This window comes from Macaca fascicularis, chromosome 7 (genome assembly GCF_037993035.2).
Source record: "Macaca fascicularis isolate 582-1 chromosome 7, T2T-MFA8v1.1".
NCBI classification, from domain to species: Eukaryota; Metazoa; Chordata; class Mammalia; order Primates; family Cercopithecidae; genus Macaca; species Macaca fascicularis.
The window spans coordinates 167324650-167339314 of NC_088381.1; the positions used below are offsets into that span (position 1 = coordinate 167324650).

Below are 14665 nucleotides of genomic sequence, written 5' to 3' on the forward strand. Positions count from 1 at the left end.
AATACAAAAATTGGCCAAGCAGGCGCCTGTAATCCCAACTACTCAGGAGGCTGGGGCAGGAGAATCTTTTTTTTTTTTTTTTTTTTTTTTGAGAGGGAGTCTCCCTCTTTCGCCCAGGCTGGGGTGCAGCGGCATGATCTCAGCTCACTGCAAGCTCCACCTACCGGGTTCACACCATTCTCCTGCCTCAGCCTCCCGAGGAGCTGGGACTACAGTCACCCGCCACCTTGCCTGGCTAATGTTTTGTATTTGTAGTAGAGACAGGGTTTCACCATGCTAGCCAGGATGATCTCAATCACCTGACCTCGTGATCCCCCCGCCTCGGCCTCCCAAAGTGCTGGGATTACAGGTGTGAGCCACCGCAGCCGGCAGGAGAATCTCTTGAACCTGGGAGTCAGAAGTTTCAGTGAGCTGAGATCGCGCCATTGCACTCCAGCCTAGGCAGCAGAGCGAGACTCTGTCTCAAAAATAAATACATAAATTTTACATGAAATTATGAAAAACTCAATCTCTTTGTTTCCTCAGTGAAAAGATGACCCCAAAGAGATGGGGTGACAGACAGACAGCCTTATTTCTATAGATTATCAGCAGAACCCACTCCTAACAGATTCTAGACCTGGTGGTTAATGCATTAGCCAAGCATGAAAATGAGCAACAACCGCCCAAAAAAGCTGTCAAATGCCTGATTAAAAAAACTTTAGTCAATTACTAACTATTTACTGTCAAATAGACAAACTAAGAATAATAATATTAACTCAGGCTGAATGTTGGTTAAGTTCGCCCCTTGGGAGCCCAGCTGCCTTTCTCTCTTTTTCTTACCTTATCTCTCTCTCCTGTTTCCTGAATTACTGCTGGAAGTATGGAACCACGTACATTATAAATAAGGCCTCAAACCTTAAGAGGAAAAAAAAAAGAAAAAACCACCCATTTATGTGACCAGTATGGTCTCTTTTTTTTAATCCAAAAAACTTTCAACTACAATTGGTGCTGATGTCACCGATTTTAGCTGCACACACTCCTGACGCTGGTTTGCACAGTTCACATGGCAGGTGGGTCCGCCGTCTCCCTGGAAGGCCAGCGGGACAGGAAGGGCTCACCCCCTTTCTCAGCTGAGAAAAATGGGACTCCACCAGGGGAGATGGCCTCAAGCTACAGGGCTGGGCACCCTGGGATGGCAAAAAGTCACCTGTCCTGACTCAAGGTAATTGGGGTCTGGACTCAGCTCTGCCCGTAACTAGTTACGTAAGCTCAGGCAAGTTACTGAGCAGGTGAAAAGGGAAGAGTTGGCAGCAAGGTCCTTCCGGGAGGCTAGGAAGCCTGACCCTTCCTCTGGATCCCACGGGCAGGATGTGCATTATTAACAACAGCTAAAACCCACAGGAACCTGTTCTATGTATACCTTGTCTGAATCAAACCTTATAACAAGCCCAAAACACAAGGAGTGTATCTCCAGTTATAGGGACCAAGACCTGGGGAGGCGAACAGTTGGCTGACAGTCACATAGCAAGTCCCTAGCAAAACCACAATTCCACAAAATAAAACAAATAATTTGTATGTGTGGGGGAAAAGTCTATACAACAGTGAATATAAAATAAAAGAAATAATTGAATATATGGAAAAAAATCTAAAATTCCAGCCCAGGTGCACCTGAATTTACATTGGACTGTGTTCTTTGTCATCACTGATCTCTCCAATGCCCTCATTAGGAAGTACAGGACAGTATACACAAAAGCCACAGACTGCAGGTCACAGTCCCTGGGGGTCTGAGGACTCCTGGCTGTGTCCACAGGTTCCTATCTGGGATGGGCTCCAAAAACCATTTTGGATGGGGTCAGAGGTAGTGCCTGCCATCAAGGCCCTACCAGCCAGACAGACAGAGTTAGAATACCCATCCCCAAAATCCTCCACACCCCTTGCTATCCAAGGAAACCAGACAGACCCGGGTGTGACTCTGCTTTGCTGTGTGACCTTCAGCAACTCCCTTAACCTCTCTGAGCCCCAATTCAAAGTGGGGTTAGAAATATATATTTCAAGGTTGGAGAATTAAGTGAGATAACCCAAGAAAATGATCTAGCACAATGAGGGATACCAGGTAGCGCCCCCTCTTCCCCACCACCCACCAGCCCAGCCCGAACTCTGCCCTGTTCAGTCATCCCAACACCCAGACCCCAGCCTGAGCCCAGGGCCATGTCCCTCAGACAGAGCACCGCACTATTCCTCGGTGCAGACAGAACTAATAATTAGCTGTCACGATTTAATAATAAAAAAAGATAATCCATGCCACCACACACATGGATTTAACTCATCTTAATTTGAAGGGAAAATAACAACTCTAAATAGATCAAGCACAAGTTTTCTAAGGCGACCTGCAAGTGGGGTTTATCTCCAGTTTCCAGCACAAGCAAGTGATTTAGTTTCTCTCACTGGCCAAGCTACTATTTTTTTTTCACGTTTATTTTATTTATTTTTAAAAGTCTGGAGAGAACATTCTCAAAGCAGCATGTAAATCCCTGGGCTCGTCAGAAGTCCTTTCCTCTCACACGTTTTGCTTAGCAATGGGTCACTGGGACCCCAAACCAAACCCTGTCTATGCCCCACCTGCTAAGAGAATCTCCCAGGTACATCCCGGGTCCTCCCTGGGTTACAGATGAGGACATATCAAGTGGGCAGGGGCATTGCAGCCAGGGCTGCCTGCCACCTCCAAGCCCAGGGGGATCTGCCACCTCCTGTCACCTGCTGCCTATCTCCACACTTCTCCAGAAAACTGACATTTGGGACTTGCAGGGTTAGGGAGGCAGGCTTATGAGTGACAGCTGATAGTTAATTCCTCCCTCTGTAGCTTCATTTGGTTATGGAAGGGCTGATAACAGACAAAACCAAATTCCTGGTGATCAAGCACCTCCCCTTCAGCGACTATCAAGTGGGAATTATACAGAGGAACCTGTAGGAAATCACCGTGAGAGCAATCCCAGGTTAAGTGACCAAGGAAAGCACGCACTCGGCATGCTGCCAAGCAGGGTCCACGCTTTCCTGTGCTTGGCTTTCCAGAAGCATCCACTTCTCGATCATCTGCCTCAGGCCCAACCTGTGCCAGGTGGGTGCTTCCTCATTTCATCCTCAGCATAACCCAAAAGGAGGTGCAGACGAGGAAACGTGGGCCCAGAAAAGTGAAGTGACTCACACAGGTGGCCAGCAGTGAGTGATGGGGCTGGGATTCGACCCGGGAGACGCCAAAGCCTGTGCCCCCTCACCCTGAAACCCCCCGCCAGCTCCCCAGAGTGCACCGCCAGCAAAGAGATCCTCAAGGGACAGTCACCTAACAAAAGGCAGATCGGACGGAAGAGTCTCCGCCATGCTGACACTGCCTGTGATGGTGGATTTAGTCCCACAACCCAGTGGAGGTTTGTCCCAACCCTGACAGGAACTCAGTGCCAAGAAGACCGGTACAAGCTGCTCTAACGCCTGAAAACGCCGCGGAGGAGGGAAAGCTGAGCGCCAGGAAAAGCTCCTATTTGCAGCACACCTACCCCCACCGTGTGCCAGGCACTCATCATAAATGTCACAATGACAGATGAGGAAACCGCGGCTCAGAAGGTCACGTCACTGCCGGAGGCTGGCAGGGAGCAGGGTGGGGCTCTGACTGGGGCTGTGTTCTTTCCCACACAGCAGCAGCAGCCTTTAAACCCCAAACACCCTGAAAGCCCCTTTCTCCTCACCCGTCCTCAAAACACCCCTCCCAGATAACGGCTTGGCAGCGCCACGTGCCCTTTGCAAACCCTGGAACACCTCTCAGCTCCCCCAACGGACGGGTCCTGTGCTCCCCCGAACCCCCACAGAGGCAGGGAGGATGCCACAGGCAGGAACCTTAAGAAACATAAAGAATGTAAACCTATAGGCAGCAATGTATCAGAGGCACCATAGCTGCCCTGAGTCAGACCACCGGCTAAAGACCCTGCCTCTGACCAGCTTCGCCCCATCCCCAGACAGACCTGAAACAAGCTTCCAAGGACCTCCTCTGTCCATAGCGAATGCTCAGCAGGGAGCCGGGTCCTGGACCCAGAATGCACACGTCAAGAGCTGGGCTGCTGCCAGCTCACGCTCTGCTCATTATCCCCATGTCAGACGTCTGCTGCCTCCTCTGGGGGCTCTTTACCTGGGGATCCAGGTGGGGACACCCAGGGCGGAGGAAGGGTCCCAGGTGCTCAGTTGCTGAATGAATGAATGAATGCCCTCCAGAAAACAAAGCTTCAGAAACTTCCTCCCTCTACCTTCCCACTTCTCTATCACTTACCAAAAATAAAAAATAATAGTAATTACTCTCCAGATTGACTGTCCTGAGGAAACAGCTGATATGGGGTCCACGACCTAGTGTGATGATTGACAGAATCCGCCTGCAGTTCTCACCCTGGGATCTCCCTTAAGGGTGGGAGGAACCCCCTTCGGGTCTGTCTCTGGAGTCCCCACTTCTAGAAGCACCTCGTAGCAAGGAAGAGCGGGGACCTGCCTGGGTATTGGGAAGGTTGCTGGTCCTGGGAAAGGCAGGACCCTCAGGGCCACCAGGACCCTCGAGGTCACCTCACCCTGGACTCCTCTGCGCCTGGACAGCCAAAGCCAGAGGTAGAGTCCAAGAATTAACAGCCACCCACTCACCAGCTACTGGCCAGGGCCAGCAAGGCCCTGGGGACAATAGCAGGTCATGGAGGGATTGGAGGACTCATTGGAGTCCCAGCCGGGAGGCAGAAGCATGGAGGGACAGCCGGCCCGGGGGCCAGGAGCGTGGGCAGCAGCTGGCCGGGTTTCCGGAAGCCCGGGCGGAGAAGTGCCCGTGATTCCTAGTCCCCCTCTTAAAATATAAAGACTCAATTATCTCTGAGCAGCTTGCTTTACACATGAATTGACACATTTATTTTACAATAAATAACTGAAAGTTATCTGTGTTTCCTTTACTGTTAATCTACACAGAGAAATAATAAACAGGGCTTGTCTACAAAAATGCAACTACTGCAGTCCTCAGAATTCAATTAAGCTAAAATAATTAATGCTCCCACCATATTAAATTACTTTATACATTTGAGCCACTGAAGTTTTATTCTTTAATCTTTCCTTTTTATTAAATAAGAAAAGAAAAGAAAAGTTGGTGCCCAAGTAGGCAGGGAAATAGGAGGAATGGGAACTAGAAAGGCAGACGCATGGTGTGCTGTTAAAATGGGATGGTCGTCTTCAGCTGACACAGCATGTAGACTGTTTTGTGCCTTTGATTAAAATAACATTTTAAATGCTTTGAACAAACATATCTCTTTAGACTTCTAAGGGATTATTTTACATATTTCTTCTAGAATGAAGAAATCCATTCGTCCTGTTGCTGAACAGAAAGGCCAAGAATATCTTTCGTCACACATAAAATAAAAATACTGTAGCCTGCTGCAGTATCACAACCCAGGAAAAAAAAAAAAAAAAACAGGGGGGCCAGAGGGTGGAAGGATGAGGACAAAGCTGCCTTGGAGATTAACTTTGCCTTTTATGAAATCACATTTAGTCACTTTCTTAAACAAACCTGCCACAGTGATCTGCAGCCTCTCACTGGGAAATGCCTTCAATGTGAAATGAGGATTTGGATGTTTTTGGCAAAAGCAGCAAATCTTTCCATTGAAACATAAATAGGTGGCCCAAGTCTCCCTGGCAAGGCCACCCCTGAAAGATCTATGTGCACTGAGGCCAGGCATTGACACTACAGGTGAAACTGTCCCCAGAACATCAATCAACAAAGACAAAAGGCACCCAGCACCTCTCTGGCCTGGTGGCTCAGCCCGGGGAAGAGACGCTGCTCGGGTGTTCACAGCACTCTGAGAAGCCAGTGTTTACATGCCTGTGGCCTGGACATGTCTCAAAGCCCCTTGCATCTTGGAAAGCTTATGAGACACTTCATGCTAGGGCACCCATCAGAAGGCAAGGCCCAGAGGCCAATCTGGTTCACTGATGCCTCCCCAGTGCCTGGCAGGAGGCTGCAGGAATCTACATACCACCAGTCTCCCCACAAAAGAGAGGGCTCACTAAGTCCCTTGTACAGGTGAGCAAAGTGAGGCTCAGTGTCACAAAGCTTTGGAGACTTGGGGGAGACAGGCTTGCAGCATTACCCTGACTGCGTCCTGGGTGATGGGTGTTGATGAGTGCCCAAGCCCATCTGTCTCACCCTCCTAGAAGCATCCAAAGCCTGAGTCCCTCCAGAGCCCATGCTACCTTCCATGATGGAAGCATGGTAATGATCAATGCACTCGTTTCCCCAGCCAGCCACCTACTTGCATGCCGCAGAGCCAGAGGAGGCCCCTGAGAGAGAAGTGCCACAGGCAAAAAACTGATTAAGAGCCCCTGCTCATCTAATCCTCACACCAGGCCTGCTGGTATTACCATTTCTGTTGACAGATGGGGAAACTGAGGCTCAGACCCATGAAGTGGCTAACCCAAAGTCAACCATCAGGATTTGAAGACTCGTCTGCATAAACTCTGATGCCCGTCTTGCTCCAGGACGGGCTGCTGCTTTTTAGGGAACCCAGGCTGGCCAGGCCCTCCTTTCTCCCCCAGGCCTCCTGGGCTCAGAAGTATAAACCAGAAACAAACACTCTGGTTTGCACAGAAAGCAGTGGCTCCCCAGAAGAGGTTCCAGCATGCCATGGTGCTGGCCAAGAGGGAGGGACTTCATGCTAACTCGCTGTGGTGAGCAGACCCATGCCTGGGGACAGAGGGGCCCTAGACCTGTTCTCAAGGTGGTAAAACCAGCTGTCCCAGTGGTCGAATGAGTGAGCATGTCAAAGGGCATGTCCAACCTCCCCCAACGGGCACAGTGCTCCAACAAGTTCCCACACCCCTGCCTGGGACCGGCCCCTGGGGTCAGGCAACGTCAGAAGCAACGTCTGAGATCAGGGGGCCTAACTCCTCTTTTCACACATGGGAAACTGAGTCCAGAGAGAAAGGAGAGGGGAGAGAATAAGCACTCCCATTCCTAAGTGCCTACCAGGTCACGCCGCATGCAACAGCTCATTAATCCTCACAGCAACCCTAATAGGTGGGTTTCCTTAGCTCCATTTCATAGATGGGCAAACTGACATGTCCAAGTTGTGAAGACAAATTCTAACCCAAGACTGTGTAGCTTCAAAATCAGGGACTAAGCCGAGATCAGTAGCAAAGAGAGGGCCAACCAGACTTCCAAATTTTCATTCTGTGCTTCTGACCACCTCTGGATTAGCCCCTGAGACAGAGTCCCCTCACCAAAAGCAAGCAGCCATCAGTCATTTGGGCCTCCCCGAGCCCCAGGCCTGTCTCCTCCTGAAGGTCACCTGGATGGTGGACCCTCAGAAAGGGGGAGCCCTGGCTGGTGGCCCAGAGGCCATCCTGGAAGCCCCTGGGCCTTCCCCTGCACCAGTACACTCAGACAGAGGGCGTGGGACCCCGGAGGTGCCTTCTGGAGCAACCAGGCAAGCGCAGCATCCCATACCTGCAATGTTCTCCTGCTTGGGACAGATGCCTTTCGTGGGCGAGAGCAGGTGGTCATCTTCGTCGGGGGTGACTTGGATCCCGATCTCCACCGGCTCGGACACTTTCCTGAGCTCGGAGCGTGAGGAGGGCGGCGGGCTGTCCTTGTCCAGGGCCTTGTCATAGCAGGCACCCAAGCTGCCGCCACACTGCTTCCTTTTGTGCTCTATAAAAACCAGGATGTCCCCCAAGGGGAAGTTCATTTGACACTGGCCACAGGTGAGCAGGTCAGGGTCGGGGCCACCCACCATCAGCCCCAGGCCACTTGGCTCCTCTATCTCCAGACCCTCGTCTTCTTCGAGGATGGCAGCCTCCACATGGTCAGCCTCTGCTGGAGACAGAAAGAAGAAAGGGAAGGGGCAGAGAAGATAGAGATGGGCTTAGGCGGTCACAGCACCCGACTTCCGGTCCACCCCATCCCCACCAAGAAGCAGACCCCACTGCTGCTGGCTGCTAGAGCTCACCAGGTCCTCCCTGGGGTTGGGGGCTGGTGAGCATCCCCCACGGGACAGACGGGCACACACTGAGGCTCTTGGAGCAACGTCATGCCCCCTGGGCATTGCCACATAAGTAGTGCTGATCTTACTGCATTCTAGTTTATTTTCTGCCAGTTTCTCGCCAACGTAGTATAAGAACACACACGAACACACGCGCAAACACACACACCGTGGCTGCTGATAGCATGAGATCGTGACATGTCTCTCAAAGTTTACAGTATCTGAGAATCACCTGGAGGCTTTGAAAAATCCCAAGGTCCAGGCAGCACCCCCCTGACCAATTACCCTGGGAACAAACATCGGAATATTCTTTCAGACTCCCCAGGTGATTCCAATGGGCAGCCAGGGCTGAGAACCAGTGAGCTGGAACCCTTTCCCCCTGCTGGGCTGGAGCCCCACCCCTCCCATCCCTTACACCTTCATTCATGCCCTCCCCATTCATGCGAATCCCACTGACATTCCTCTACCTGGGACCTGGAAACACACCAAACTAGAAAACAGAAACCCAGATGGGCGTCTCGGGGTCCGTCCTTAGGAGAGAAGGAAGCCCACATGCTCAGAAAGCAACAAGTGAGTGTCAGGTTCCAAAAAAATATCTTAGGAGAAAGCACTGCAGCAGAAGGGAGGCTGGAACCGGCTTGCAGAGTTGGGAAGCCGGCTCTCCCTGCCAAGCACCCGGGGCCCGGTCAGACTTCCCTTTCTCTGCAGATTTCCCCATACTCATCAACTCCCCACTGTCCTTTTCTGTTTGTTGATTTTATTTTCACTCCCAGAAAAATGAAAGAAAGAAAATTCTCCAGACTCCAAAAGCATTTCTTAGAAGATATCAAACCACACTTTCAACGGACAGTGTGTGTTTATATTTCTTTAGCAGCCGATAGATTTCTCTTGGGTTTTTTTTGTGGGGGTGGGGAGGAGTAGGGAGCCTAGGACCCAAATATTTGGAAGCTAATAAATGCCTCAAAAAGCAGCAACCTCCTCAAGGGAAAATTGGAAGATTCAGCAGCAGAAAGTGTCATAAATAAAGAGAAGTGGACAGTGTGGAGGTTTCATATTCCCCTCGGGGTCTGAGCAACTTCGGGCTGGAATTTTTCGAGAGCAAATGTCAGTAGTCGTAGAGAAGGCACGAGTGGCGGGGTCTTCAGAGAAGCCAGAGGGCAGCCAAAGGTCTGAAACCCGAGGAGGCAGGTAAATTTGAAGTTGTATGGTATTTAGGAAAGGATAATGAAAACCACAGAGGAACGGGGAGAAGGAATGGGAGGGAGGAAAATACATTCCGTGGCAGTGAAGTTATTGAAGTGCCAGAGCCAAAGAACAGATAATTTAAGGAAAAAATTCTGTGGCATCTCCCATCCTACACATAAATCACTGTTCTCTATTTTCTGAACACGAGCCTATGCAGGGCCTAGGAGAGTCCATGTGTGAAACTGAATATGGAATATACAACGACACGTGACGTACAACGCACACGTATGAACTGTGTGTGGACAGGTAGCGATGTAGGTATCGCTAAGAAGAGAAACTACCATTTGAGATCCCATCTGTGGTTACAGAAAAGCAGACAGAGCCCTCGATGAATTAAATGTAGAATGCATCAGAAATGTGGCAGTACAAAAACGCCCCGCAGACGAGGAAATCCTAAATCTGTTGTCTGCATCTCTCTAACAAAAAGAACCTACAAGGTAAAGAAACAGTCCTCACAAAGCCAGTCCCAGAAACCATTAATTACACTTTAAAAAGAAATAGGAGTTTACTTAAAAAGGGGTTTGAAGACAATGCCACGTAATTAATTTACCAATTTATTTTATGAAAAGATGCTTGGCTATGGTTAAAATGTAATCACAACCTTCCCACCGAACAGAGGTTCTAGGGGAGACTGGATTCCTGTGAACGGTTTGTCAGAATGTAAAAGGTAATTATTTGGTGCCTCTTTTTCCCTTTAATGATCTAACATTGAGCAATACTGTTTATATTGAAAAGCTCGCACCTTTAATTACCAATTACATATACATAATTTCAGAGCCAAAGGAGAGGGCTGTAAAAACAGTTCTTTAGAAATATAAGGATGTATTGTGCGCCATTTTTACAGAAGGTGCTCCAATAAATGGGAGGAGGATGTCAAAATATTGTTTTGTTAAAAAATAGAGAGAGAGGCACAAAAGAAACGAGCTGAAGAGCAAAAAAGGACATAATGAAATTGAGAATTCAAATGAAACAGGGGCGAGGTGCGGTACCTGGTACTATTTTAAATGCCACCCTGTCCAGGCCTGGGAAACTCCTGCATCGAGGGAAGATTTGATAAAAACAAACAACAACAAATCCACAGGGCCAACTTGACCGTCCTTTCTGAGGGCGAAGAGGTTTTCTTGGTTTTTTAAATTTAATCTTCGGTTTACTTTTTTGTTTGTTTTTTTTTTTATTAACTTTCTCAGCCTCGTCCACCCTCCTGAGTAGTTCTAGCAAGCCTAAGTATCTCCTCTCTGCTGGGAGGTTTTCAACTACATAATTTCATATTCATTTTCTAATTCAAAAGAAACACAGATGAATTTAAAAATTAGCAGAGGTCACACATGCCTGTTCGCAATCACCTCTCCTTCTCAGCTTCCTCTTTTGCCAAGACTATGTACCAGCACTTTTTCCTTTCTCTCCTTTTTTTTTTTTTTATTTTTATTTTTGGTAACATCTGGTATTCTTTCCTTTTTTTGGCAGTCTCTGCTTTTTCACTTTCCTCATGCAGCAGCCCTGCGAGCCCCTGTAATTGGGTTTGAAGGTGTCCAAAGCCATTTGCTGTGCCGCAGCTCTGATTTCTGCGTCAAGTCCTAGCAGCCAACCAACCTGGGAGCCAGGCCCTGCTGGCGTCCCCGAGACAGCCCCGGGATTATCCAGGGCTCCAGGGCTCAGCTCTGAGCTGGGATCTCCACCTCCCAGACCAGAGATCCAACTCACTGCCTCTAAGGGAGTCTGGGAGGAAAAGAAACAGACAAAAACAATCTCCTTCCCCTCCCACTTTCAGCGTTGAAAGTCAAACCCCCTGAGATGACAGGGTGTTCACCCGATTCCAAAGAACAGGGTTTCCTCTCCCCACCACCCAGGCTGTGGGGCTGTGCCTTGGCCTGCTGTGTGCGACACTTCCCAGGAAGGGAGCAAGGTCACCCCCAACATCAGGCAGCAGAGTCACCCCCAGCCCCAAATTTCTGGGTCAGAGTAAGTGGACCAAGTGGGCCTGAAAGCTCACGTTCAAGGCCTTTGTAGACACCCCCAAAGACTGTGGTTTCATTTCCGCTGGCAAGCTGATACCGAGCTGGGCGTGTAGGGTGCCTGCATAAGTGTGCATGTGTCCCTCCTTAGAACTGTATCGATAATGGAAGAAATAAAAGGAGAAAAACATTTGGCCAAGCCCTGGGAAGGGCAGAGGGACACCCCGCTTTCTCTGCCCTATGGACACCTGAGTCTCCCGGCTCTGCACAGCCTCAGAGAACCAGACCTCTGTTCTAACAGGCAGAGTGGTCCAACCTGCCACCCAGAGACGAAAAAGCACCAGGAAAAAGACCAATGAAAACAGCCTTTCAAATTCCCAGACCCTACAGACCAGCCTCTCATGCAGTCTTGTCCAGCAAACTCGGGCCTTAAAAAAAATAAAGGCAAGACGAGGTTTTCTTCTGAGATGATCTCTGCTTCCATGAAAAGCTCCCCAAGTGTCGGGCAGCCCTGCAGAATATTGCTGCTCTCAATATATTATGAGCTGAATAAAGTAGAGCAATTGCTAAAATGTTTGACTCATTAGGAGGAAAAATGAATGGAAGCAGCAGGCAACTTGTTCGAAAGGGCAGCTATCAGAGGGCTGAGGTGGATTCTGAAATGCTCAATCCCAAAGTGAAGGGACAAATCTGTATTCACACACACACACACACACACACACACGAGTTAGATTTTCTTTTACAACAAAACCACATTTTATTTACAAGGCCAGGCCTCCTCCCAGCTGGTAAATGCATTTAGAAGCAATGAAATCAGGCTTCACAAATAATAATGGACATCGTTGTTAAGTGAAAAGGGAAGCACTTGATCCCAAGACAAACTTCCCCATGCTGGGCTTTGCTGGGAAGGAATTTGAGGCAGAAGGCAGAAATGGAAAGACATCGTTAACACAGGCCCAGCCAAGCGGCCAACAAGCCCCCAGCAGCTGCAAGCTTTCAGCAGGGCCTTACCTGGCCAGTGACTCCCCCACACACAGGGTGCCAAGGGCCCCGCCCTCCCTGTTCCATCTCTAACAACTGCCCATGCACCTGCCCTTAGGGGAACTCCAGCCGAGAGGTCTGCTGCCTGCTGTCCCCAGAGCACCGGGCATGTGCGTGGCTGCCTGCACACACACATGTACATTGCTACATACGCAGCAGCACATGGGCTGCTGCTGCTCCTTACCCTGCATTAATTCAAATCCAACTCTCTTATCTTTAATGGCTAAGCTACAGTCCAGGAGAAACATATACAGAATTATTGTTTCAGTGATGACGGGGGTGGGAAGGGGAAGGATGTGGGGGGATGGGTCCCAGGCTCTTAAAATCGTGTGCCACCAACGTCACAACCGCCATCATGATGTGTACGCATGTTTACAAGAAATGTTCAGCATCCATCCGCCTGAGCTTGCATCCGACTGGAGACTTTACACCTGCTTCCTACGAAGAGGGAGCTCTTGCCAGCAAGCCCATGCTTACCCATAATCTACGAAGAGATCTTTTCATCTCCTCTCCGTGAACACTTGGGGAGGGGCTGGGACTCCAGGCGACACGGAAACGCCACCACACGCACACTCGACGGAACACAACACTTTCTGAGCTGCCATCCATTTTTAATTTATTGGATCCAAGAGAAAATAACAACCGTAGGGAGGGGGGACGAGAAGGGTGGAGGGGGAGAGAGCAGGAATCAATTCTTGGTGGAGAAAATAATCTATGACTAGATGACGCTTAAAGGCACGACAAGAGATTTTATGAAGTTCCCCTAACGGAGGGAATAATGAAGTGCCCAGCAGAGAAGGAAATGGAGATAAGAGGGAGGCAGGTGCCAGGAGGATGTCCATCAGGGGTCTTGAAGGGTTATTAGGGCACAAGGTGGGGGTGGGGACCCTGGGAGGGCACAACCAGGCGGAGTCTGAAGCAGGAAGCATGACCCAGATCACCCTTCTCTGTCCTGACCCTCGACCCTCTCAGTAGACAGTCAGAGGAGTCCAGCCTGCTCCAGGTCAGCTCTGCAGCCCCCTGACAAAGGCTGCCTCCCTCGAGGGACAGATGCATACCACAGCCACCACCCCATGAGGTCCTGTCTGCCCCTCCTCAACTGAGGCATACACCTCGATAGCCATTTCTGACTTGTGGGAGGGAGAGCAAGGGAAGGCGGCCAGTGCAAAACACGCTTCCCAGTGTGGGTTTCCCAGGAAAATGATCAGGGTCCCGCTGACTCTGTCAGCGGGGGAAACTTTGGGGCTGGCCTGCAGACCAGGAGGTGGGAATTCCAGATCCACGAAGAGGGTTTAGATACAGGAAGAGCGTCACTCCCATACCTCTGGTCTACAGACTCCAGGCGGGAAAGTCGAATGTTTGGGGAGGACCTCCCAATGTACAGACTGTTTGCAGGACTCCAGCCTGATTTTAGAATGCTGAAGCAGCTCCCTGAAACATTTTCTCAGTTGTTCTACGGAGTCCAACCTCCTTCTCTCCCCCGCTGCACACACCTCTCCAGAACCCCAAAAACTGAGCACAGGAGTCTGGGTCTCCCCAACACAAGAGCAGAAAAAAGAACAAGTGAATAAGGAAAACAGTACTCAGGTATATCCACAGGTCTCGGCCATCACTAAAAGGTTACAAATTAAAGGCTTGACTAATAAAACAGGCGCTTTAGAGAAAAAGAAAAGGAAAAGATTTACCACAATAGCAGTCCTTCTCAACACATTTAGCAGGTTCTATAAAACTGCAAATGCCTTCCATCTTCAGAGCCACAACAGGCTCCTAATGATGTGACATAAAAGCACTCTTTGTGGCCAAATGAAGAGATTTGTTTTTATTTAACGTTATGCTTTTTTCAAAGGTGTGGAAGAAAAGAGGGGCCTCCACACAGGACACTGGACCTCAAGGCTTTAGTTGGAGGAGTTTGGATCTTCTGAGGCCAACAGCAAACAGCAAGGGCAGGAGTACTTTCAACATCTCTTTTCCAAGGTAGGAATTTAAACATGACCCCCACACACACACTTCTTTTTTTAATTCTTAGCAGCGAATCCATTTCTGAGGCACACGTTAATCACAACAATATTGGCATTCAACTTTTCTCGGTCATTTCTGCGTGTTGTTTTAGTAGAAAACTCACTAGAACATTTCACAAATGTATTTGTATTTCAGCAGTTCAGTGGGAGGAGGGCATAAAAAAGAAGTTATGTAAAAAAGAGGATTTTTTTTCTTTTTTTACTTTGAAGTGACTTAATTTTGTGTGGTCTGGGATTTCATTACAGTAAAATAGTTCAGGCTGGCTAATTCAACACCCAAGTAAATTATCAGCTGCCACATGAAAAAGAAAAAAGACTGAATTTCTTGAATTTCAGCAACTGCACAAAAGCATTTTGCATATGTCAAAATGCTGGACCAACGTCC

At 49.2% G+C, this 14665-nt stretch overlaps 1 protein-coding gene across 10 annotated transcripts in view; it reads right to left on the bottom strand.

Moving 5' to 3' along the window:
- The window catches only part of BCL11B (BCL11 transcription factor B), a 104081-nt gene that overhangs the window by 81932 nt on the left and 7484 nt on the right, over positions 1-14665 (bottom strand). For 6 of the 10 annotated variants that reach the window (XM_065518435.2, XM_045396954.3, XM_065518434.2 and 3 more), the window contains one exon: positions 7490-7858. The exons of 2 other annotated variants lie outside the window; for them this stretch is intronic. In XM_065518435.2, the coding sequence (XP_065374507.1) occupies positions 7490-7858 (369 nt within the window). The remainder of the gene's footprint in view (positions 1-7489; positions 7859-14665) is intronic. 2 more of the 10 variants (XM_045396957.2, XM_045396955.2) reach the window with 1 other exon arrangement.